Source organism: Scophthalmus maximus, chromosome 5 (assembly GCF_022379125.1).
Source record: "Scophthalmus maximus strain ysfricsl-2021 chromosome 5, ASM2237912v1, whole genome shotgun sequence".
Taxonomy (NCBI): Eukaryota; Metazoa; Chordata; class Actinopteri; order Pleuronectiformes; family Scophthalmidae; genus Scophthalmus; species Scophthalmus maximus.
The window spans coordinates 5,629,525-5,657,324 of NC_061519.1; the positions used below are offsets into that span (position 1 = coordinate 5,629,525).

Consider the following 27,800-nt stretch of genomic DNA (forward strand, 5'->3'; position numbering starts at 1 on the left):
CTCACCACTCATCATCTTCATCTTCCAACTTCAATTGTCTTCAATGGTCACCACGGAATCAAAACTGCTTGTATATAGAATCATGTTGTAGAAGTTTGGTAACTGTGCCAAGGTTTAGGTTCAGGTAGTACAACAACAAAATTGGCTTGATGTGTTTTCTGTTCGGCTGTTATGAAGCAGAGAATTGGCTGGAGGGAAAGGCGAATGTGTGACACACAGCTGCCATCTTTGGCATTGTGGCCTTTTCTGTTCAGCTGGTAGTTTCTTTCTCTGACTTAGTTCTATAACTTTCTCATGCCAGAAAAATCTTGTTTCCTTTTCCCCATCAGTATGTATATGTAATGTTCCAATATCCATAATGTGGATGAGAAGATGAGGAGCATCGCTGTTTAGGCCTTGAACTGTCAACAAACCTTCCCCAAATAGCAACAAGTATGTGTTGGAAAACAGTCTGCAGTGAGTTCACAAGACACAAAGAATAAATAGTATAACCCTAAGAACGCTGCGCACACACACACACACACACACACACACACACACACACACACACACACACACACACACACACACACACACACACACACACACACACACACACACACACACACACACACACACACACACACACACACACACACACACACACACACACACACACACACACACACACACACACACACACACACACACACAGATTTCCAAGGCTAAGTGACCTGCAGCTTTGAATGGCATATCGGAGTAGCCTTGGGTTCTGCACCCAACCTGAACACAGTTATATGGCAGCTAATGGTGATGCAGGCCGCTTCCATGGTCATCCGTCAGACGTCACAGGTAATGTCTACCAACTCACTTGGCTTACATCAGCCAGGATAAAGGCCTCTATTAAGAAAATGACTAATGCCAACTGAGGGGAAGTGACCTCGCGCTGGTCATGTGTCATCAAGGCTGAGGGACGATTGGCTGATTTTGGTTTGTATCCATGCTACCAAAGGGGCGTTGCAGCACTTGACGGATGCTCGAGGCCGAGGCGAGATGGGCTACAGAGTCAGCCGTTTCACTCCTGTGATCTAATCTGTTACCCATCGTGCATCCTGCTTCACTGATGAAAAGGCAAGGTCCCATCCGTCACAGGCAGCTATGGTAAATGGAATTTTAACCCCCACCCAGTGCAAAAGGGCCTGGATGATGGACGATCATTGCAAAAGACCCCAGAGCTATGGAAAATTAATATCAAGAGGGGGGGGGGAATCAGTGAAGACTCCAGCTTCCTACAGATGCTCCTCTGCTTTCTGTCACTGCTCGGCGACAGAGGCAGCTGAGCTCTGTTTCTGTTTCCAAGACCTTCGAGGAGGATCCACACTGGGATCATTATCACTCTACTTCAAGCAGCAGCCCAGAGCACTTTGAGTGTGTCACACCACGTGGCTAAATGTGGTTTTAGATGAAGAGGGCTGTGATGGTTGTGGAGGGCCCTTTGTGGCATTTCACATAGTGTATTGGCCATGTGTTCTTAAATGGAAGACAGGCTACAACTGGGCTGTAGTCTATAGACATGTCTCCAGGAAAGTAATGTAATGTCCTATAATGTCATGAAGACCCAACATCTCTCTCTTTCTATCTGTGTGTGTTGATCATATACTAAATGCTAACCAGACAAGGGGGAGTCTCAGGATCTGGACTTGGAAATTGAAGAGAGAAAATTAAATTCAATTTACTTCTATTCAAGTTTATGAACCTGCGTTGAAAATGTGGTTGTCATGTTGAGACTATTTTAGTTTTCTTGGAAGTCAGTCTTGGAATTGAAACTTCTCTCGAGCTCAATGGCTCAGACTGCAATAATCCCTTTTCTGAATGTTCTTTAGTGCTCTTCCATTTTTTTCCATGCTTGGTTACTCATGTGTTTTTAGCACTAAATATTGAAGTAGCCCAATTATGATTCTCTGTTGTACCACTGAATCACAATGAAAGCATTCTTGTCAAAGAAAAGTGGCTTTGGTCTTCCACACTAGCTCAATGTCACCTTGTCAGGTTCAGATGTGGTGCTCCGAACCCGCAGCTGCACCAGTCCTCAGTTATTCTTCCATACCGCACCAGCAGCCACACTGTTTGAAACCCTGAGCTTCTTCACTCTCTGTTCCTACTCTTGTTTCTGAGTCTAAATCCAGCATTTGAAGCTCCACACAGCTCCCAGCAGGGAGACGCTGCCTCTCTTCTCTCTCAGCCTTAACAGCAATTCTCATACAGTCTCTCATCAGACTGACATTTCAATGGTGCTGACTGGGTGATGTAGAAAAGCAGTCGCCGCAGAAGATTAGCTCCAAAAAATCAGGTTAATGTGAAAAGATTTCTTTTCATGAACATGAACACCCTTCTCTGTCTGTGTCCGTCTCCTCAGGGTTTTTTCCGCCGAAGCATCCAGAAGAACATGGTGTATACATGTCACCGGGAGAAGAACTGCATTATCAACAAGGTGACAAGGAACCGCTGTCAGTACTGCCGCCTGCAGAAGTGCTTTGCCGTGGGAATGTCCAAAGAGTGTGAGTTTCTGACCCACTTTACACATTGCATTGATATGGGCTCCATTTACATATTGTCATGGGTTTGAAATGGTAAATGGGCCGCATACATGTACGCTACGAGTCACATTCACTCATTCACACACATTCAAATATATATACATATATTCCATTTGGGGTGCAGTGTCTTGCCCAAGGACACTTCAACATGCAGACTGCAGGAGCCGGACCTTGAAAGACCTGCTCCATCTACTGAGCCACAGTCGCCCAAGGAAAGGTTTAATGTCCCCTAGTCCCCTGATGAAAACACCTACACTAAATTTGTGTCATGACCAGTCAGATGTTTTCACATCTCTTCTAACTGAATAAAGAGTTCTAGCTTTGCCTGGCATTAAATGTCCCATATATCTAAACATTTTAATCTCAAAAGGCATTGCTTTTTTCTACCTTTGCAAGTAGCAAGCCACTAGTTTTCGAGCACTTAAATCGGGGAAAAAAACGTCGAAATGGCACTGGCCCCATTTTAGTTTGAAAAAAATCTGGGGGTCTGCGTTAATCTGGAAGGACAGAAACTGAGGCAGGAATTTATGACGCTTTAGCTTGCATTTAATTGTTTTTTAACAGCCACAACTCAACGAACAGCGGTGAATGCATAACAGTGTAAACACTTATTGTCGTAACAGGTCCACCTCATCATCAGTCCAAGTAAAGAAATCCCTGCTCTTACTTTTCACCATTGCTATTTCTCATTTGTAGTATTTTCTGCAACAGAGGCAACCAACTGCAGTATGAAGGGCGAAGTATTGTCGTAGTTGATCTGATTCGTACATCATTCAATCATATATCTCTGTTGCATATGTACATGCTACCCAGTATCTTAGCCAGGTAGGGAAAGCATCGTTCCTCAAACTTTTGTCAAATATGCGCCCAGTGTGATACACGTCAGCAAACAGACAATGAACCCACAACCTGAGTCTAAAATGAAACATCAGGTACTGTGTTTTTTGGATAGGACTGTGTTTTAGGCTCTTGCTGCCGGGGCCCCCGTGTACCCTCCACTCCATTGTCATCAATAGAAAGGGTTTGCATTTCACAGGTTATTGGCATCCTTTGATTGCATCAGCATTTATAGCTCAGGTCCAGTTCATGCTCCATTAACCCTGTGCTCCTGTCTCTTATGCAGTTTCACACCTCAGCAGAGGAGTCATGGAAAAGATGATATCTTAATATCCTGGGGCTAAACCCCCCCACAGAGCCGCAGATGAGAAAGGGGACCATTCCCTATCCTCTATTCATGGATGGAGGCGATGCAGAGGCATCATTAGCCTCCTCCTCTGAACACCTACTCCAAAAGGTCCATACTGACTGGATGCTGTGCTCATTTTGGGGACATATGGTTTACAATTTTGTCACACATATTTTAACAAACATAGCTGATATTTAAGATATGGTGTTGTATTATTATGATTATTATTGTAGTACTGAGAAAGGCATGGTGTCGCCTGAGATAACCTGAATAGTTTGTCAAGTTAAATGTAAAAAAAATGCACAGTAACTGGCATAGAAGGGTTATTGGAAAATGATAAAGTACATCTCCCAGGCTGGTGGGGAAGTGAAGGCCATGGATTGTTTGGCTTTGGGCAGAATCAACTCTAGCAGTCAGAAGGTTCGGCTGTTTAATGGGACACTGTAAGATTTCAGAAATATTACATTTCAAGGAATTCTGGAGCCAAATGAAGACACATATGAAGGCGAGATTTGGTGGAGTGAAGGTGATTTGATAACAAAAATAGGCTTACATGAAGTTGGGAAGAAAACAAGTTCAGGCAGACAAGCAATCCAAACTCAAAAACTGAAAAACAAGCAGCAAATACTACTGGAACACAAGCAAACAAAAAGGGAAAAAAGGGAAAACACCAGGAGGGAAACACAACGGGGCAGGAAGTAAAATCAACAATGCACACAAGGAAAGCAATTACCGGATAAAATTGGAAATATTGCTATCTAGGAAGCTACACGGGAGGCAGATCATGACAAGAAACCAAGTCGCAGGAGTCAATGAAGCAAGGACATCACCAGGACATCTGGAGGATTGGGGCATGGGACACATTTACATCTGTCATGAAGAAGGATCCACCTCAACGTGAATTCTAGCAAGTTCTGTTGAAGAAATGTGAGTAAGAAGGACCATTTGAACTATGTGTTCATGGGAAATTTGACCTCTGCATTGAACCACCCGTGAGCAGTGAAAACACTCTCACACACTAGGAGCTGTGCCCGGGGGAGCAGTTGAGGGGGTTAAGTGCCTTGCTCAAGGGCACTTCAAGTCCATTTTTCTAAACTCTAGGCCATAACTCCCCTGAGAATAGAAAAGTGTACCTTGCTAAATCCAGGTCCCAAGTGTAATCTGAAAAAAGTCGGACTCTCGGTCCTCTTCCCTCGCAGTTCTCATAGCTGACATGTTTGAGCAGCATATGTTCAAGATGGAAGAATGTAGAACTGACCTTTGATTCTTGTGGGGTAGGGTCTAATGACAGAAAGGTGTGACTATGTGGGAACTTTCCAGAGAACAGGGTCTGTCAGGGAACCTCAACCGAGAACAGTCTGCACAGTGGTAGCCTTGATAAATCCCTGATAAAGCCAACGAGTGATCATTGTGTTTAAATGTCAGTTGGAAAGATACACCAACCGGAAAGAACATTAAAATGTGGTGTCTGATCGGTGTGAATGATTACTATCACTAACAGGTACTGCACTTGATCAATTAGCCAAGACTCTATCTAACCACATAATCAGACGGCACCGAATATTTTCAACCCTCCTTTATATTTTGTAGCGGTAGTTATTCCAGTCTGAAGCCCGAGTCTGAAGATGGTTTTGGACACAAGTCATGTGCTATCATGTGCCTCTGCAGAGAACTGAACTGCTACTGTGTGCGTGCGTGTGCGTTGCGCCAGCAGGAACGTGATTGAACACAGTCTTACATGAGTTGTGTCTTTGTGTTATATCAGCGATCATGAGTCTCATGATGTCATGGTGTCCATTATTAATCAGTTGAATCTGAGGAGGAGCTTTCTGTGGACATGCACTGTGCATTGTGTTGGTAAAGAAGTTTGTCATGAACTGGGCTTTTTGAAAGAGAAATATTCTGATTGTGAAGGTGAGTCTTTTCAACCCCAGAAGATACTGAACATTGGCACAATGGTGGCCGAGGACATGGACTGGTGTCCAGCACCACTGTGGCACCACACTTTGTTGCGATAAGCACAAGAGCATCTGAACTGTGTATTCAGGACTGCTCTGTACTATGTTTCTGTGAAACATGGCTCGGACAGAGGACCCCCGACGAGGCTGTAACTCCGACAGGCTGCACGCTCTTCAGAGCCGACCGCAACACTGTGGAAAGCGGCAAGACCCGCGGCGAAGTTACAGCAGCCCTCGTGAAACAGTCCTGGTGCAGAAAAACCTCTCAACCAGCATTGAGACCATCATGAGACAATCTTATCATGCCTAGGTTGCTTATGTTGCAGCCTAATCCCCCCCTACTGTTCCACGGTCATACTTTATCAATGTTCCCCATCTGACTGCCCCTTCTCCTTGACACTCCCCTGGACCATCGGGGCCATTTGCTGGGACTCAAAGCTTTGACGGCAGCGAGGACCCACCATTGTTCCCTGACAGCCACCTGGTTGGTGTTAGAGAGCTGCCATGTTAAGTGCTGTGGCAAGTGGCCCGGGCCTGGAGAACGTGGCCTCCAGATAGATGGTGTTTGTTTACCGCTGCATCTGTTTGCTTGCAGAGACACCATGCGGAGCTTGGCAGCACGCAGATGGCAGGCTGGTGGCTTTTCAACAACGGCCGTCATCCATGCTTGCTGCCCCCCGAACCACACAGCATCCAGTTAAAGCAGCAGAGCAGAGAGGGGAAAACATTCCAGGCTGCACCAGGGGGCTAGAAGTAGCTGTGAAAAATAGAAAGAAATAAAGCAGACAGAATACGGGGGGGGGGGGGCATTGCTCTTTAACTAAGGGAAGGGGAAGATGAGTGTCCTGGAGTGTGACAGTCACCATCGCTGTGAGGAGTGTATATTTACCAGCGTGTCTGATTCCCACTCACTTCATCCCGTAGTTGTGAGCACTTTAGAAACACTCGACATTCACTGGCTCCCTCAAAGCCCAACACAGTGGCTGGATGGAGGATTTCCCTTACAGCCACCCTGTCAAGAGGCAAGCCGCACCATCCTCAGAAACGCCTAAGAAGTGGCCGGGGCTGGCTCAGTGGATAGAGCAGGCACACGTGTACTCCGAGGTTTATGCCTCGACGCAGAGGTCCAGGTACGAATCCGACCCGTGACGATTTCCTGCATGTCTTCCCCCTCTCTCTCCCCTTTCTCACCTAGCTGTCCTGTCAAATTAATGGTGGAAAAAGCCCCAAAGAAAAAATGCCTAAAAATACATTTTTCACCCTTTGTTTTGCGACTAAAATCAGATGGTTTGTGCAGCAGTGCTCAAATGTTTTTATGTCAAACACCCCCCACATGTCAAAGAGTCTCAGTGACCTACGGTGTACTCTTTCTACCAGTGAAGATGAAGAGAGGTGGAGTTTATCTCTAAACACTGCAGCTCTTCTTGGATTGTAAGACTTTGCTGCAAGCAGTTCATTGCATTATGGAAGTAATGTGGATGTGGAACTGTCAGGGCAAATTAAATTTTGTTTTGTCAGCCATTATCCTGATGATAAAGGATCACAAGGAAACTCATATTATTCATATTATTACTTTGAAGAAAAAAGTTGAACCTGGATAAACAGAATGCAACATAATCCTGGAATGCACATCGCTCGTCAGTCATATACATTTAAGCGCACCTATACATTTTAGAGTATCAGTACAGTTATGACTGAAGACATTATAAGCTGCTGAGCAGGATTGTATTTCATCATCAAATGAACACTAATACGGCCTCTTTTTATGCAGTGCTGTTTTCACTCTGAATATTCATTCTTCTCCCAAGAAGTCCTAAAATTATACATAAAAAACAAGTGGCCATTAAAGATAAAATGGGAGATGCTTTAAATCAATGAGTTGTGATCACAGGCAATACTTTATGCCAAGAGCCCCTGCACCGGATGGGATCCCCTTTTTGTGGTGATTAAAAAGCCATATATGTTAATGGGTTATTTTCTGATGTATCATTTCGATGCGTCTTCTGCACACACTGATTCGCTCTGAGTGGAAAAATGATTGATTGCCCCGGGTGAGTGTGTGTGGATGGGTGGGTTGCCCAGCCTCGTCGCTGTCTTCCTAAATCACATCTCAAGGCTCGCCGGCGTGTGTGCGGACGACAACCCCCTCGCCAGACACAGATTGTCACTACACTGTGACAAATGACACACACACACACACACACACACACACACACACACACACACACACATCCACACACACACACGAACAGATTGTGGACCATCCCCCGTCTCTATACCATTATTCAGTACCATCCCCCCTGCCACAGGGCAAAGTGTTTTTGTGTCCTGTGTGCATGTGTTCGCGAACCACCTGGTTTCACCCTCACAGTTTTTCCTCTCTCGGTGAATGATCGAACCGGAGATTTCTATTCTCTAAACATCACAAGCATGAAAAAGGTTAAATCCTTGCTGTGAGATTGTGCCACGGCCGACACCTGACATAGGTGTTATTGGTGAGGTCGGATGAGTAAGGCTTGACTTGGGCTGTGCTCACAAAAGAACTTGTTCATTGGATGTGTTGTCAAACCACGTCGGAAGGTGAAAAAGGTCACAGTTGTTTCCTAATGGCCAAACAGAAAACTGAGTCAGGAGCCACATTATTGTTCACATGTGGGGATGGCAACACATATTTTCAGACTATGTCTCCTCGAGAGCAAGAGTGAGCAGTTCAAACACGCAGCTGAACAATCACAGCACGGGGCGGATGTCAATGTGAGACTGTTGGTTTCAAAAAAAGCCCCCACCCCATATTGATATTGAACATTCTATATCATTTTCACATGTACATCGTTTACAACAATCATAATTTCGTCTTTTATACTATACATGATTTTTTTTCCTTTGTGTAACCTCTACATGGCTTCTACGAACAGTAATGGCCACGTGACTAATTCACATTGATGGACTGTGGGCAGATGATTTGTTGATTTCATTCAATATTTCACATCGTTAAAACAATTTCACATGTAATTTCATGTCATTCATTTACATTTGACATTTTATACACCACTTTGACATGGTAAATAATTAGCGAAATGCAGATTTGGTTTTCGACATTGCACATGTCAATTAATTCAATCACCTGATATGGGATGAATATTCAGTCAAGGAAAAATGTCCACATGATTTCAAACCAAAATATATGTGTGCATAATGTGTGTGAAAAAACAAATAATGACTTTGTATACGCATATGTGCTTTTTCTATATTTAAATCCATTTCATATGTTGACACGTCATTTTCATATGTGCTTATTTTGTTAAACAGTATTTTGTGCATTGCCTCATTATCATCTTGTCAGGGTTAGCGACGCAGGACCCCAATGCAGACCAAAAGCAGATAAAAGGACACAAATTAAATGAAACCCCCCCCCCCCAAAAAAAAACCTCACAGACTTAAAAAGCCGACAGAAGGACAGAAGGAAAAAACCAATGTGATCCAAAAACTCAAACTCAGAAAAAGAACAGCAATCGGAAAACAGCAGGGAACAGAGCTGACACACAACCAACCAGACTAAGAGGCCATGAAGAACGAAGGGAGGCACCAATATATATAGGCAGGAGGGCAGAGGCGATTAGACCCAGGTGAGACAATCACAGGGAAACAAGAAAACGTGAAGTGACGGATGAGAGACAGGGAAACAGGAAGTGGAAAGTGACTTCAGAATAAAACAGGACCGAGTCCCATCCACTGTCCCCACACTGACGCTTTAAACCCTAATGGCAGACAAGTTTCTCCTGTTTCTGCTTTCATTTGATGTCTTTGAGGATAATCAAACAGGAAATTCAATTGATATATATATATATATATATATATATATATATATATATATATATATATATATGAACAGTTCCAATCTATTTTCTTTGTTTCAATGACATGTTGTCATCATTAGTGTTCATCTAGCCTCCCATTTCAGTCTGTGAGGTAATTAACAGTGTCAGTGTCAACGCTTGCTTTTCTAACTGTGTAATCGCAGTTGATGTCTTTTGAAATTCTCTTACATACATACAGCACATAGGCCACTCCAACGTGATGGACATGTAGGTCAAAGATGTAGGTCAGAATGTATGGAGAGATTAGCGTCAGCACATTACCGCTGCCTCTCAGCGGAGTGAGCAGAACAATTCAGAAGGCTGACCAAAACATTCAGGCTAAGTCCGTGAGGCAGAAAATCATATGGACTCTTTTATTCTGATACACTGAGACGGTCAGACAGTGTGGAGACAATATGAGTCGCGGATGTCCCAGATGTCAAAAATGAAACAGATGTGCACAACATCCGGTGTCCCTGCTTGTGGGATTGGCAGATTGGTCTCTGAGACTATGTGCGGCCAAGGATTAAAACAATAATCATAATTTTGAAAGTTTGCTCCCCACACGTTCCAGTTGATTTACATAATTTCAAACAGTGTAAGTGGTGCAAAGCGCTGTTGATAAAACAGATGAGGTGTTTGAGTTGGACTCTAACCCGGCCTTTGGGTTAATGCCTGATTATGGAGATAAGCATATCGGTCAGTATCATTCAGCACTCTTAATCTTCTGTAGTCTAGATGGTGCTTTGGACCTGGGCCAACATTTAATGGGTTCGTTCTTGACCCATGTCCCATCTTCCCACCAAGTCTCATGGGAATCTGTACTGTAATTTTTGCCTAATCATCCAAACAATCAATATTATACTATATTCACAAGAGGGCAGAGACAGTTGAACACAGGTGAGCCACATTAGGAAACAAGTGCAGACAATCACAGGGAAACACAAGAAGAGGTGAAGTGACCCCATAGGACACAGGACAACAGGAAGTGAAGGCAAAATAAAACAGGACACTCCAAACTGAAGATGAACAAATCACAAGGGGTCACAAGAAAGTAACTTTACATAAACCGAGACACACACAGGGAAGAGCAATGAAAGAAATCATAATCAACAAAGTCCACAAAGAAAGAAAAAGTACAAAAAGAAGTTCACCAAAACAAAAGTCAAGAAAGGAAAGGATTCTGTTACTGTATCATAATCAGTCCAGTAGATAATTACACGTATTTAGTCTACAAAGAACAAATGCAGACAGCTATGTATTTGATACACCTTCAACACACCCTCACTGTTTGTGCAGTACTGGGTTTGAGCTGTAAACCTGTGCACACACGACAGCTCATTTCAGTCAATGCAGGCAGATGCATAGTAGATATAGGCAAGTTGTAATGTAGATATAAATGGAAATACGGCAACTGTAGTACAGATCTGAAAAGTGTTCAAATGTGTACGGTTGCATGTACCAGCTGAACTAACTGCAGCTACGTGCTTTTCAGTTTTCGCTTATATTCTTTTGTCCTCCATTTCTGGACAGTATTTTCACTCTCTTTCTCTCATCCTCCCTCAAGAAACTCCAGCCCTGACCATGGCCATGACCACAACGTCCTTTTCCTCTCATTCAAAACTCTTCACTGTCAAATACCCCATCTATAGTTCTGCTATAGTGCATCCTCCTTTCCAATTGAACTGTCTTTGTGCAATATGGGCTCGTATAGTATCCAGCTCTGTGTCCTTCCAACTCTGGAACACCTTCCCACAAACAAACTCACAACACACTGGCTTTTGTCCCACTACAATGTACTTCTTATGTTGTATTAATAACCTTCACATTTAGTGTGTGAACGCAATTGTCAAAGGGTCCCTATGCAAACCTTAGTTCCCACCTCTGACACGCCCACCTTTCCAGATGCCTAAATATGAAAATGGTTGTGCAACAGCGAGAGCGGAGGAGAGCGGTGGTTTCATAAGCTTCACTGCGTGCTCCTTTGTATAAGTGGGCCACTATTTGCAAAATCCCTCACATATAATTCCCTATTTGTAGATCTCCTTTAAAGGTTTCCAACCCTGGCTTTAATGTGTGAATATAAAGAGGTTTTATTGTAAACTAGGGCAGCGGATGTGACTGTTGTTTTGTCAGCCACGGAGAGGTCTCTTGGGTGTCTCAGCGCTGACAACGGGGCCCCGCATCTTTCTCTCCAGCTTCACTCCTTATTATCTTAAAGCGGGAGTGTGCAGCTGATCAGAGACCTGTGATGTCAGGATGATCACGCTGGGCGTTAAGTAATAAACCTGCTTGGCTTGTTTGAAATAGACTTCAAAGATCTCCACCTTAACGAAGCACGTTGCTCCGTCTCTCGGGGCGCGCTTTACCTCCTGCCTGTTTCGTACCGTGGGACTCACGCCCAGGGGTTGGGCACCTCTTTTTTTAAAGCACATTCCTACATGGCGTATTGTTCAACGCAATTGTGCAATAAACACTGTGAACAGGCTCCGGCTGCCATAATCTACATGAGAAAAGACCCACTAACACTCCCGCAAAAAACTTTGCGCACGCCCTCTGATGACGTACGTGCAGATTTAGGAAGTAAAGCTATGATGACAGCTTAAGATGAAGCCCTGACTGTGGTGGCGGCGGAGCAGTTGAGGGAGGAAGGTCACATATGCGATGGTGGAGCCTCGGAGTGATGGTGAAATGCGGTCGACGGACAGGTGTCAGTTAAAAATGAGTGTAAATTGTTAACATCACATCGTGTATTTTAGGGGCCCCTCCGTGTCCCTCCCATTACTCCACACCTCTGACCTTACCCCAGATGAGCCACCTAAAAAAAGCACCAAACCAGCTGTTTGGTGGGTCCCATTTCTATGCGAGGAAACTAATAGAAATGGGAAATTCATTGAAAATGGCCTCACAAATCACACAGTCAATTTGTGACTGATGCTTTAGCTGACAGATCAGTCTGCAGCTCCAAACTTTCTGTCCTTATGTAAGGTCTCCGCTTATAACTTGACAACTTGCTGCCTCTTTTAAAAAGTCACCAGAAAGTAGGGGGGACCCCTAACCCTAACCCAAACAAAGTTCTGTTGTTCCTCCTTCAAATTGACTATTTCTTTATTTCCATCCAGCAACATCCACATTTGCTGTGATGATCAAGTCGTCCATTTGCAGCCTTCATTTGTCGACGCCTAATCCTAATCCTTTGTTCTCCTTCAGCTGTTCGAAATGACCGCAACAAGAAGAAGAAGGAGAGCCCAAAGCCGGAGCTGGCAGAGAGCTACGAGCTGACAGCCGAGCTGGAGAGCATCATTGAAAAGATCCGTAAGGCCCATCAAGAAACCTTCCCCTCCCTCTGCCAGCTTGGCAAATACACCACGGTGAGTTTACTGTCCCGCGGTGCCGGGAAACGCGCCTTTCTGCAAGTATACGTCTGTACAGTGGATCAGTTGTTTGTTTGAGTCATAAACATAACAGAGCTACACTGTTTCTCTGATCCCCGTGACCCTCTATTGGCCACTGACGAGGTTCGCATCTCTGATCCGATCTGGCAAACTAGCCCCGAGTGCAGAGCTCATAATGATTATCAATCTCTTGTACTGTACTCTAAATCCCCATCTAATGCGCCTCCCGAGCTCACGCGTACACCGCTGGCTGTCCGGGCAAATCCTCTCCGGCGCTTCCTCTTCTTCTCCTCTCAATACTTAGTGATTTGACATTAAGCGTGATCGAAAGACAGTAAAAGTCATGGAATGGTAAATCGCAACGTGCAACTAACACATCACCCCCCCCCCCCCCCCAGGCTCCGTCTGCTGAGACAAATCTGAGACGGTAGCAGGATTTGTTTACCCTAGTTTGAAATGTTGTAAGTGTGAGAAGAAAAATTTAAAGCAAAAAAAAAAAAAGAGGACGCTGCGTCTTCCAACATCAAACCCTCAACCGGGATGAATGCTTGTGAGCCAGACAGCGTCCCATCTGGTTGAGGCAGGCGTCGACTCAAGCCTGTAGCTCCTGACGTCGCTGCAAAGTAGAATAAATACGGATAATCCACCTCGCATCATTATCTGCTTTCGTAAATCAACCGACGCATTCAGGCGCCGGCGAGCGAGACGCTGGCTGAGCAGGGTGTTCGTGAACGCTTGTCCGGGTTGGTGAGGGCTTTGTTCCCCCCCTGCCCCCTCCCCCGCAGAAGTCGACGGCTAAGAGTTCTGTGCTGCCCCCCCCCCCCCCCCCCGAACCCTCAAACACCGGGCCCCTGCGCTTAACTGACAACCTCCCGAAAGGACCCTAGAGAGCGAAGGGGGCGCTAATCCGTGCAGCACCTCGCCCTCTCTGGCACCGTCTCAAAGCGCCCGACCGAGGAGTCACGCAGGTGGAGAGAAATCATCCAGAGCGAGCGCCGGCACGTAGTGGCCTCTGCAAACCCGTCGTTATTAGCATGTTGATCGACACGCACGGGCATTGGGTGCAGGGAGCTGACAGCGTCTAACGTATTTGTCTTTAGTCGACTTACACGTGGATGACAGTCGGCGGGAGTGAGCCGTGATTGACACAGGCGCTCCACAAACCCATCTTTGGTTGGGGAGCGTTGGGGAGCAGGAGGGGGGGGGGGGGGGATGCTTAACGATTTGGTAGAATCTCATGACACTTGTCAGTCACGTACAATACTGCTCACATCAAGGTAAACAAATCTACTCAAGCAGGTGTAATGTGCAGTAATCTCTCTCTCTCGATGACAATCGTGTGGTCTCTGACAGTGAGACATGCTCAAACAGAGCGAATGGGCGGCTGTGCAGCTGCACGTTGCCGCCACGGTCGTCACGGTGTACAGTCGACGTCCACCTCCACAGCTCTGTTGTCCCCCTTTCTCCGTCCAAACACACAAATGCTGCTAGTCGCTGTAACCCTTCCCTCCTCCACCCTCATCCCACTCAATCTCCCAGGACACACTTCCTGATTTTTTACAAAATAATCAGTCTGCATTGAAGCAACAGCCGTGGCTGAAAATAGCAGGACATGATAGCGAAAATATTGCTCCCCGGTTACGATATAAGCCAGTGTTTGCTGTTTGTTAGAGCGGCAGTCGGCCTCAGATAAAGCCTTAATCTGGATCAGTGGTAATTATGCTTGCTCACAGACTGTGAGAAGTTCCCTATTATTAGTGATTGGTTCCTGATCCTGCCTTTTGAGTCCTCCTCATTGGAAACAGAAGAGAGGCTCCTGCGCCCCTAGATTAGGTTAGAACTCCAATTATTGTGGTGAAATATTCAAATCCTAGTCTGCGGTGATTTAGGGGTTCATTGCTGGGTTAGCGGAGATAGGCCGCGCAAGTGAGAGGGCTTAGCTCGACAGTGAATAATGCGTCATTGACAGTGATGGCGATGACAAACGAGCCTGGCGGTTTCAAAGACAAAATAAAACATTAGCGCTCGGTGGGGCCCGGGGGGGGGCGGGCGGCGGGCGGCGGGCGGCGGGGGCAGCCGCCGCTGCTGCTCAGTACATGGCCCAGTCTAGAGATATTAGCCACATTGCAGTTTGTCCGTCGCCGCTCTATCCGTCACAGGTGCCGTGGCTGCTTTTACTGCCATCTCCCTTTCTGCATCTGTACACACGAGTCTGCCGATGTACTGCACAGCGCTCATTTCCACACTGTCAGCTCCTCCTCTAATGCTGCAACTTCCACGATTCGTTTGAATAAATGATCTGAATGAAATTAGAATTCCCTGGCAACTTCCTTGTTTCGCTGTATTGAATTATGGGACCTGTGTAATTGACTGAAATTGCAGGAGAGGCTGGGGGGGGGGGGCTGAAAAAAAATCCAACCGCAAATTATCTCACCCTCCTCAACTCCCCCATCTAGTTCCCCCTCTCTCTCTTTCTCGTTCTCCAGCCAGAGGGGAAGAGAGCAAGATAAGTTGTTTTAATATCAGCCACCTCAACCCCCCCCAACATATGTGCACTGAGCATCACACTCACTCTCTCTCTCTCTCTCTCTCTCTCCCTCTCTCTCTCACACACACACACACACACACACACACACACACACACAGCTTCCTCCATCCCCGTCAAATCAGACGTCAATCAGTGGAATGTGCGTCCATTGTGCTGTTGTGTCCACTGCAGCTCGTTGTCTGTGATTAAAGCACAGAGCGAACGGGCCTCTCACTTAACCCCAGATCATATTTAATGATCTCTCTCCCTCTCGGCTGGCCACACATACAATAGATGTTTGCTCGCGACAGTGTCCAGCCGCCGCGGTGCTAAGTGCCTCACGGTGACAACGTCAGGGGGATTGATGTGCTGTGAAGGTGTTGGGGTGGGGTGGGGAGGGTCCGGCCTCTTCGCTGTCTTCTTCCCAGTCCACTACAGAGGAGTGGTCTGTGTTCATCGGTTCACACCTGACAGCAGAATGGGTCTCCACGTGTGTCTCCAGTGACCACTCGAGATGTGCAGATAAACGCCAACATCATTTCCGCCTGCAGAGACCAAACGCGATGTTGGGAAGGGAGGGAGGTAGTACTCCACGAAGAAGAAATGAACCACTCTGTGTGTATCAGGCCAACGGAATCAACCTATGGTTATTGTTGCATCTCTAATGTACCTCTGAGGACAGAGCCATGTTTTTTGTAGTTTGAGAAACAATTGAATATGAATGGGCACGTTCTTCCTCTCACACAGAGGACGATAGGTCCTTCGATGTGGCCCAGGACACATTTACCAAAAGAATGTGCCGATATATACAAACTCCGAATATGGTCCGAGTGAGCAGATCTCAATGGGAACTTGTGATCGCTTCACCCACAATGCCAGGTTTGAGCAGGGCCTTAGACCGATGTTGAGGATTGCCAACATACTGAGTACATTTACAAAACAAGTCCTCCAACTCATACGCCAAACTTGCGCCAATACTTTTTGCCTCCGAGCATCGCGGGCCTTTATTTGCTCAACCGACGCATGGTTAGTGAGCTTGTAAAGGTAAGGGTGATGGTTAAAGTTAGGGGTGACATGGCAGAGAATCAGCCCGATTCCTTTACAGAACATAAGCAAAATCCATTCAAGTACACAAGTACCGCGCGAGGTCAGCAGCCTTCAAAACGACCACATGCGTCATAATATGTTGCTTCAAAAACGTGCTATCCGGTCGTATGAGTTGGAGGAAAGTCTCACATTGACAGTTTTTCCATTTGCTACTTATTCTAAAGAAGCTTCAGGGGAGTCGGTCTGTGGGACCTGCCTCACCTTCCTTCACATCATCCACCTGAGGAAAGAGAATTTTGCAGCCCACAAATCGTGCCCTTTGTAATCTGGCAGAAAAAAATTCTGAAAATCTTGGGGGATTCCAAAAACTAAATTTCAGGTTTTGACTTAAAGAATTGACTACAGTAATATGACGGCATATGGTTCGGAGCTGAGACAGAGAAGTGTGGGAAGGCGGAGAAAGCTATTGAAGAAAAAAACTCACTGACCAGCAGTGAGGTGATAGATTGCTGAATGAAAAAAGAAAGAAAACGAAAACCGAGCAAGACAACTTTTTGACAAAAATGGATTGATTACATAACACCCCCTTGAAACCTAACTTTAGCATTCCCTCTGTCTGTTTTTTTGGCAGAGTTTTAGAACGCTTAATTCTCCCTGACTGCGCCGTCTGACAGTTTAATTTATTATGTATCTGTTCATATAGTTCAGACTTTAAAATCACAGAGGCGGAAATAGACCGATTTAACCAAAATTAAAAACCAAGGGCATGTCAAGCTGTGTCTGTGAGCGAGAGCGTATGAATAAAACTGGCCAAAGCACTCAGAGAGCGCATGTTTTCTCCCCGCCACTCTGATCAGTCTGTCCTGTTTGTCTGTCCACTGACGGTGGAGCTGGAGATGCGTTGCTTTCCGGAGCCGACTTCTGTACAGTTGCTCGTGCTGAATAAGCAGCCCGAGTGTCGAAGGAGATCGTTGGGAGACGCAAAGGGCTCTGTAAAAATTCGGTCTTTTTTTGCAGTTGTATTCACTATCTGGAAATAAAGAGCCTACGCAGCAGTCAATTACAGCTTCTCGGGGCTTTGTTTCTGTCTTCGCCAGGGGCCCGTGAATCATACTGTGAACAATCGCAGCTCTTAACTGCAGCATGGTTCTGCAGGGCTTTGGTCGCGGCACAAACCTTTCAGATTCTGTCAAGAGCACTTCTTTCTGTGTCTCGTTATCGTTTGTTTATATGCTCAAACTCTTTCCCATAAAGCTGATACTTACTTGTACTCTGTTGTTCATGAACTAACAATGAAATGACACGCATTAAGTAGCCAAAGTGCCCAATAACTTTTAGCCACTGCAGTGTATGACCTGTTTGTCTAAAGGGCTATATCTCACAGTCCGTTCTATGTTGAATGAGACTTTGGCACTTACAGTATCCATTATTTTATCAAACAAAAAAGATATGAAACTGTCCAAATACTTATGGACTTTCTTACAGTTACACTTTAAAATGGTCATACGCACCATAAGAATACATCTGAGCAACTCGTTAGTTTTATAAAATACACAAATGTAATTATGGTCAGATCTACTCTCGCTCTGATGATGGGGCGGTGATTTGGTATTCATTTATGCATTCATATTGTCCGTTGGTTTCTTGCCAGCTGTCCTGCTTTTTGCCCGGATTATGTGTTAAAGCTTGTCTGATATTATACTTCGCTCTTGGTTTGTAAAAGCGGACAGTGGAAAACATCGGTAGACGATGGGTCATGTGCTGCAGACACCAGCGCTTTTATGCAAACACACTTGGGAAAAGTGGGGTTGGCTTATCGAGTTCACAACAGCCGTCATGTGACGGATTAGCGAGAGGGTTTCTTAGGTTGAGTCAACCCAGAAAACAAAAAGATGAGTTGAACGTGCTCTGCGGGACAGGCCTCCGGTGTTGTCCCTTCTTGTTGGGTTGGCGTGTGTGGGCCTTGTGTCCATGCTACATGTGGAGACTCACCCATGCAGAACCGATGGGCCAATCCATGTGAACCATCAGAAAACAGAGCGGCCATCAGACGCTCCGTGCCCACCAGCAGCCGGCACAGCGCCGCCTTCCTCCTCTACACCCGAACGACCCCCCGGCTGCTGTTCACGCTCCTCTGTCCGAATCTGTCATATTATCTGTCTTTCCCTCCCTGTCCTCGCCCTTTCAAAAGTGTTTGCGGTCGCCCTAAACCCCAGTACATACTGTAGCAGTCAAACTTTTTCTCCCCCCCCCCAACCTTTTCAGAATCACGTCTTTGAGTGCTCCCACTGTGGATGCGCCCATGTCTCTGACCAACCACTGATAACGACGGAGCCGAAAAAGAATGGGGAGCATTACTCTGGGATGTAAGAGATGCTGTGGGCATATGGGAGAAAGACAGACGGAACAAGTCTCGAAGTCAAGGAGAATGCTGAGAGTGATATTTTTGGAATGAAGTCCAATTTGTCTGTCGTTAACGGCAAAAGCTTTAAGGTGCTGCAGGGATTTGACTCAAAAGGGTGTTCTTATCAGTGTAAAACAGCATTTAGACAAGAGTTTTAGTCTCACCAGGGATGTAACCACTCCACAATCAGGGTGCCGTCTTCTGGTGTTGTGGGAGCACAGTGGCATCGCGAAAAGAAGTCCAATGGGGACAGAAACATGCAAGCAATGACAATTTAGGACCCAAACTCTGTAAACCAAGACCTGAGGCTATAGTTCTATGATTCTTCAAAAGCTGATGTGAAAATGGGAGACATGATGCAGCGTGTTTTTCGGTCTAGAGAATAAGATAATGTAAGTGCTTCTCCTGTAAGAAGTTCATTTCTGTCATTATTATTTTTTATCATTACTATAAAAGATAATTGTATTCAAGACTCAGTCACAAGAAAGTCAGATCTGTGAAGAGGCCTCAATCCTGCTGCACATGGACGCCATGCACACTGCAGTTGTTTTTATCATACTGCTAACTCGCTTGGAGGACGCATGGTGACCTTGTATCGCTGTGGTGCGGACAAATCCTCACAAAAATAGTTAAAAATAGTTTGATACAGTATATGGACGTCCACACAGAGACTTGCTTTTGTCTGTCTGATTACAGAATGTTTGACTGTGGTTTGTTTGTGGCCCTTTAAATGACGTTGTATGATTGACTGGAAAACGAGCACCACCAGCTGTTCATTTGTGGTGCACACAACTGACATTGACATGACTTTAGTGGGAAGACATTTTCTTGCATCTTGCAGATGTTACTAATAATCTGCACAATGGCTTTGTTCTGTTTTAAGTGTCCTAGTAGACCGTGACAGTGTGAGCCAGCATCCACAACACCAGGGCTCTGAACCGAAGCAGATAAATGGAGTTCAGACATCGTTTATTGTATTATTTAGACTTCGGCTCGACGCGCATTAACACGGACAAACTTTAACCAGACCCAGGCGCCCGTCAGGACCCGCTGAATTCAGAGTGTCCAGTGAGTTTTGGGAAAAACCTCCTGTCAGACGGACCACAGTTGTGCACACAACATTACAGGTTACTACTATCATTTCAGGTCCTCTCTCTGTCAGTCACACTGTGGTAGATCATTTTTCTTGAGCTGTGGCTCGTTTACAATCTGTCAGCGGGTTTTCGCCCTGTTGTCATTTGTCAGATCCAAAGTGACAGAGTTATTCCTTTAAAACTAAGACTGTCGACAGTTGCGGAGGGTCTTTCTTTGCTGACGTAGGGAATAAACAGAAACAAGGTATGGTCTCATTCAGCTAATTCAGCTCATTGACTCATTTTACGAGAGAAAACGCAACCTGTGATGTGATTTCTCTATAATTACGACAATAAATCCACAAACCGACACATCAATCTCCCCATAGATTAAACATCCCCTCTCTTGAGCAAATGCTCACCCAAACTTAACTCTCATCTATTATTCCCTCTCATTGTTTCTTTCCCGATCTCTTACAGGACATCTACGTCCACTTTCTCCTCTTTCTGCACATTGCGATCAGCTATGTCTTTATTGTTCCCTTGCTTTCCCCCGCCCTGCTTCCCTCTATTGTCTGTGTATGTTCCGGACGGTGTCGCTGTATTAATGGCAGCTCGGGCTTCAAACCGCCCTGCGCTACCTGTCACAGATCTGCTTCTGCATCCCATCATTGCATAAGCATCCCACTGGCACTGTTACGCTCATTATTGCAGGGCCCGGCCGCCCGGCTTGGCTCAGCTCAGCGAATTCACAACAACACTCCTGCCTGTGCTTTTGAGAGCTCTGGTCTTATGGAGCCTATTTACTGTAGGTAACTGTGACACATGTGGAGCAGAGTGAAGAGGGTGCACTGAGGAGATCATTAGCAACAGTCTGTGCAATGACGAAAGTGGCTGCCTCTTCGGCTGACAGCTTATTCTCTGTTTGTGTGTGTTTGCCTGTGTGTGTGTGTGTGTGTTTGTGTGTGTGTGTGTGTGTGCGTTACAGAACTCGAGTGCAGACCACCGCGTGAGGCTCGACCTGGGCCTGTGGGACAAATTCAGTGAGCTGGCCACCAAGTGCATTATCAAGATCGTGGAATTTGCCAAACGAGTGCCTGGCTTCACGGGGCTGACCATCGCGGACCAGATCACGCTCCTGAAAGCCGCCTGCCTGGACATTTTGGTGAGTGTCAATTCTTTTATGCCGGGGAGGAACGTCCGCGAAATGTTACTAGTCCCTCTGTTGTAATAATGTAAAAATAGATAGAAAAGATAGTTCAGTATAACTGGTGGACAAACAACACTCAAGCTCTCACGTTTCCATATCAAAGTCATATAAAGTCAAAAATCAGTCAAGTTGCATACAAGACTGTGCTCGATTGGCTCACCAACCAACGGGCGACGTCGTGGTGTGTTGCCACTTGGGTTAAACTGGCTAATGGCACGTGGCCTATATCTCACGCGAGGAGGCTTTTAGCAAATGGCTTCAGGAGTATTTCATGGTCAAGTTTTGACAGTATTGTGACTCGATGTGGCAATAAATGTCAATAAACAAGTAAATCAACACTTACAGTGCGCAGTCACTGCGATGTTTGATGGCCACCTGAATTTCCCTTTTCGAAAAAAACCAGGAAAAAAACATGTTCCAGACACAGTGTCCCAGACACTGTCCCTTTCACCATTTCATCTGTATCAGTAGTCGTGCTGTGAACTAGTTTCTCTTTGACAGAGTTGCTGCAAGTTGCACAGTTCAGATGTTTCTTCAGTACAAGAGTAAACTCCTAAAATATTCAGTAATGAGCTAAAAACCTCGCTAGAACTGCTCCTGGCGGCACAGTTATATAAACGCACCTCTTTGGCGAATAGGGAGTCATCTGCTTCCGTATATTGTAATATTTATTTTCCTTTTCCTTGTTCCTCAGTTTGTAAGAATCTAGTAACTGTGGTGAGAATCAGATCTCAAGTGGGTTTAACACTAAGCACAGCTCCCTTTGGACCAGTCCTCATAGCTCATTGGACGACCTCCTCAGCTGGAAGATGAGAGTCGGGAAGATCTGATTAATTGATCAGGCCAGTCAATTCATTTCATCATGTGGAGTAGCTGTTCGCAGCGGAGGTTGGATAAGACAGTTAGGTTAGATCAGCCCCTAATCTTTTTCTTTTTTTGGGGGGGGGGGGGGGGGCAGTTGCCTGCGGTTTTTTTTTCAATATGGGCCAGTCACTCACACTGCATTTGTTAATGAGGCTCTTTACAGAGCACAGATGCAGAAATGTCTGCAGAGCCTGCCGGCTGCCAGCGGGTAAATGTTTGTTATTCAGGAGCAATGTACTGTACTAATGTATCCACAGTAATGAGATGGAGAAAGGCAAAATGGCTGTCACTCTGCCTCTTCTGTCTCTCTTCTTCTGCACGCTTGGCTGATATGGGGAGTGTGTGTGTGTGTGTGTTTGTGTGTGTGTATGTGTGTGTGTGTGCGTGAATGAAAACTTATTGGATGGCGTGCAATTGAATGTTTCAATTTGAAACATGACTTTGCCGTCAATACTGTTACATCTCAACACCTCTACACCTCTGGGATAGCACAAACTGCCTGGTAAAGATGGCATAGCAAATGCTTTCTGCAGTCACGCACAATGATGAATGATTGCTCTCTCTCTCTCTCTCTGCCTCTCGACCGATCGATTAATGGTCAAATAGTTATCCATTTATCCACTCAGACAATCACGTGGCAGCGGTTGTAATGGATAAAATCATGCAGATGCAGGTCAGGAGCTTCAGTTGATGTTCACATCAGAATGATGAATAAAAAGACGTGGCCTGACTCGGCGCCAGGCGGGCTGGTCATTCGGAAACTGCTGATCTCCTGGTGGACGGACGCACCGTGTTGATAGGAGAGGTCAGAGAAGAGCGGTCAGACCGGTTGTACATAACAGAAAGGCTACAGTTACTCAGATAACCACACCAAACTTGAAGTGGACGGTCAGAGACCACGTCAGGTTCCACTCCTGTCAGACAAGAACAGAAACATGGGGCTGCAGTGGACACTGACTCACTGAAAAACGTAGCCTGACCTGATGAATCTGGATTTGTGCTGATGGTAGAGTCACAATTTAGCGTGAATCCAAGGAGCCAAGCAGCCTTTTGTCAAAAGTCCAGCCTGGTTGTGTGATGGTGTGGGGAATGGCACCAATGAGGGTTCAAAAGCCACCGCCTGTCTGAGTATTGTTGCCCTTCCACAATTGACCATCCTCGAATTGGGACTTTGGCCTAATAATGCTCCGTGTCACAGAGCATGGGATGTGGTAGAACAGGAGCTTGGCAGCATGAATGTGCAGGTGACGGCTCTGCAGAAAGGATGTGATGCAGTCATGTCAACATGAAACGTTCCAACATTTTGTGGAATCCCGACGAACTGAGGCTGTTTTGAGAACAGAGGGCGGAAGTACCCGGTGTTAGTGTGATTCCTCACAAAGTAGTCGTAAGCCAACCTGCACACATACATACATTACTTATTAATCATCAAGAATATCGTTAAATACAATTCATAAATAGAAAGTGGTAAGTTTGCCCAGCAGCCTGGTATATGCATCTTTAAAAGACGATGAACTATAAAGGAGGACGTGATGTACAGGATGCTCTGCATTTTGGGGGTGGTATGCGAAGTCTATGATTAATGCATGAAGCTGCATATTAATGTGAGGCGTGAATGCAAGGTGGCTTAACAACATCCGGACATGTGCTGGATAAATGAATGCCGATGACAATGAGGAATGGTTCGTGTGTGTATTTGTGTTTAGTTTCCGTGGCAGTGCCATGTTAACAAAAGAGTTGTCGTGGACAAAGTCACACTTACCTGATGCGACTAAGCAGTGGGATTCCCAGAGAAACAGAGGTGAGAAGTTGAAGGCCGGCTGTGCTGTCTGACTGTCTGGCTCCCGCTCGGCCATCGGCATCCGTTCACCAGCACATTGCTGTGGTGAAGGGCGTAGGTATCGTGCACAGGGGCTGGGTGAGGGAGTGTCACAGCAGAGATCAAACAGTGTGTGTGCGTGTGTGTGTGTGTGCACCTAATGAAGCAACTGACGGTGGATGTGAAGCCTACACAACCTTTGAAGCTATTTGAGTGGGATGCTTCTGACAGTGAGTGGCAGGCCTGTCTGCAACATGAAACAGAATAAAACATGGCTACTGGCGGCACTCACACCGGCTGGCCAGGCCTGCGCATGCACACACACACACACACACACACACACACACACACACACACACACACACACACTGCAGTGCAGCAGGGAGACCCAGAGGTTATTTGTCTTTGAGTGTGTGGAGGTCATTGTTTTGGCCGTGCCTGTTGTCTCTGCTGCTCTTCCAGGGAAACTTGGTTCAGACTTCTCACGTACAGTCCGACTCTTAAGAGACTGTGAGAAGGTTGTTGCTGTTAGTGATGTGCTGGCAGTTTGGTTTTCTTTGTATATGTTACGTTTTTATTTTTGATGTTGTTGTTATGAAAGGCCGAGGTCGTTCAAAGTTGCATGGATGTATTTCATTTGGCCACTTGGGGGCAGCAGAACAGGCTGCAAACAAGACAAAGAGTAACATTTGATTCATTCTGATGTGCGGTTTGTGTCCAATATTTGTTCTTTTTAGCTTTGCTAAGTCCTCAACCCACATAATGGCTAATGCTTTAATATGGAAGCTTTTCTTTCTCATTGACAATAGTGAAAGTGAACAAAACAGTCCATGTCAGTGTTTGCAGTTAAGATGTTTTAAACGAGCTGCTACTCCACGTCTATAGGTGGACCCTATAACTTGAAGTCATTCTAAGTTTCCACTAAATCCCCTCTCCGGCTTCTTCCCTCACCGTCAGATCCTGCGCATCTGTACGAGGTACACCCCGGACCAGGACACCATGACCTTCTCGGATGGGCTGACCCTCAACCGGACGCAGATGCACAACGCAGGCTTCGGCCCTCTCACTGACTTGGTGTTCACTTTTGCCAACCAGCTGCTGCCCATCGAGATGGACGACACGGAGACGGGCCTCCTCAGCGCCATCTGTCTCATCTCTGGAGGTGGGCAGAATGTGGGGAGGGAGGGGGGTGAGGGAAGGAAGGACAAGATAAGAATAGGACTCACAGAGAGAGGAATAGGTATATTATACTATATATATATATAAGGTCTGGTTTCTAAGCAATACTTGAAACCCATTATCACATGTTGCATGTATTGTGTCGGTTGAACGGTGACAGTTACTAACGTCTGCAAATACATTTTAAGTAAGACTGCAGATCTTTCTTTAATAAGAAATCACATGTCTTTTTCCCTTACATATGTCAAGTTGAACTCATGAGAAGTAAAACACACATTTACCTAGTTTTAAATGCGCTCAAGGGTTTGACTCACTACTGTTACCTGAAGTTTAGATAACTGCCATGTAACTATAATTTGTGAGACATGACGTTGTGGGCGGGACAATCGGCTCACAATCAACACTCAGTGGTAGGTGCATCTATTCCTGTTCTTTCATGTGGCCCCGCTGTATCCGAGAGCAACCCGATCACCAAAAACACATTTTAACATGTAAACGGTGTAACGCCTTTAAAGCAACAGCGACAGTGGCCACAGTTCCCCCCCCCCCCCAAAAAAAGCAAGGAGTGACGCATGAATTGCTCTGGGGGTGAGAGTCAGCCAGCCTCCGCCTGGGTCGGAAACCAGGTCGACCGCAGGTTGCTATCAGTGAGGCAGCACTATTGTGACGGGCAAACATGGGAAGGGGAGAGGGGAGAGGGATGACGCGCAGGTATGTCCCAGCAGCACCAGTTAGCTGGGTGGAATGTTTGAACTGCCCCCCCCCCCCCCCCCACAAAGATACCTGAGGCATAACTAATGCCCTCATGTGGCTACATGCACATTAACACACAAGTCTCTATCGCCCTCACACACACACACACACACACACACACACACACACACACACAACGTTTCACTGAATGTCCACTGAAAGTCACACAGCGTCTGTCCTAATTACCACGCTCCCCTCTACCCGTCATTTTCATCAGCTCCTTGGCTTCTCGGTTTTCATTCAACAATATATATTTATATAATCACTCCCCAGAGCCTCTGCAAATATTGCAGCCTCTTGCATAATCCAAGGAGAGTGTGAGACACCTCTGATTGCGTCTGTGATCACGCACCTTGACTGAGCGGCGATGATTTCAGTGCGCACACTGCCCCCCTGAGGCCTAATGGTGCAGTCCGAGAACCCAGAGTGACATGCATTTTTTCCGAAGTTAATTGATGATTGAGTCTGTATGTCAGAGAAATTCACGCAATCCACTTCACAGCCACGTGACACAGGCAGAAGCTGCAGGTCTTCATGTTGGAGATGCTGGAACGAGCAAACGTTTGGCATCTTTGCTCAACAAGTGACTCGTGGTTAATCTGGAATTCTTCTTGTCCATATATTTTCTTTCAATAGCAGTTAGAGGGAACACGGTGCTATACATGTGGGCATGAGAGTAATTTTTTAAGATCAACTGGAAAAATGTGAAACCCATCATTTGAATTCTAGAGGAGTCCAACAGTTTCCAAAGATAGTTATGTTAAGATAGATTTCTAGAATGAATTGATTTGATGGAATAGTGCCGCCCCAGGCCTGGTGACACCGATGTCTGGAATAAGAGGATTCTAACAACCTTGAAGGAAGGTTGTTATTGTGCAACTTGTTCATCGGCTCTGTTGGTTCTACTCACTAGAGTATTATACACAATAAAGCTTAATAAAAGACACTGACACGCTAAATATGCAATGTACAAGAACTCTCACTGGGATAAGGCATCTACCAGCTAAAAAAGTCCCAAACATTCTTTGGATGGGGGATTTGATGCAGTGTCTCTGGTGCGTTCGACCACTGAGTCCTCCTGATAATCACAGTGTGCAGGGGAGTGGTCTCTGGACAGATGCGCGGCCTTGAATACCACATCTGCTGAGCAGCTTTGCCTTTAAACCTCACAGTTATCGGAGCCGAACACAGCCAGTCAGAATAAAGGATTCAAATGAGCGCTCCGCACAACTTATCTAATTGTAACCATCGTGGCGAAATTTCCTCCGCAGCAAATGAGCTGACATAATGAGATCAACTCTTCCGTCTTAATCAAAGCGGGCCTCATGCTGTGATACATGTATTAGCCTCTAGTTTGTCTACAGTGGATAAAGCATGGTTTTGTCACAGCTGAGCCTCAAGTCTGACTTGATTTGTGTGTGTGTGTGTGTGTGTGTGTGTGTGTGTGTGTGTGCGTGTGCGTGTGCGTGTGTGTGTGCGTGCGTCAGATCGTCAGGACCTGGAGGAGCCCTCCAAGGTGGACCAGCTCCAGGAGCCACTCCTGGAAGCTCTCAAGATCTACGTGAGGAAGCGTCGGCCCAGCAAACCGCACATGTTCCCCAAAACCCTGATGAAGATCACAGACCTGCGCAGCATCAGTGCGAAAGGTGAGAGGGATGCGCCACCTCACACTTACACTTCACCAGGTTGCTGCAGTTAAACTTAGCAGGAGGCATCCACGTTCGCCTGCACGCACTGACATACCCCCGTTTGCACCTAAGCACTCAGCCCGTGGAGGCCGACCGGCTGCGAGGTTGCTGGTGAGTAGAGCCAACAAATAGCCTCCTGGTGCCTCCCCACATGCGATGAGCTTGTGATTGTATAATGTCGTCACGCGTAACGTGAGCGTGTCACCCACCCTGAAGACCACATGAGATGTAGTTGAAGTGGACCCTGAATTCACTTGAATGTCT

At 46.0% G+C, this 27,800-nt stretch overlaps 1 protein-coding gene across 2 annotated transcripts in view; it reads left to right on the top strand.

Moving 5' to 3' along the window:
- Window positions 1-27,800, top strand: part of LOC118311381 (retinoic acid receptor beta-like) — a 137,355-nt gene that overhangs the window by 102,530 nt on the left and 7,025 nt on the right. For both annotated transcript variants that reach the window (XM_035635207.2, XM_035635209.2), the window contains 5 exons: window positions 2,396-2,537; window positions 12,788-12,948; window positions 21,012-21,188; window positions 24,874-25,078; window positions 27,336-27,494. In XM_035635207.2, the coding sequence (XP_035491100.2) occupies window positions 2,396-2,537; window positions 12,788-12,948; window positions 21,012-21,188; window positions 24,874-25,078; window positions 27,336-27,494 (844 nt within the window). The remainder of the gene's footprint in view (window positions 1-2,395; window positions 2,538-12,787; window positions 12,949-21,011; window positions 21,189-24,873; window positions 25,079-27,335; window positions 27,495-27,800) is intronic.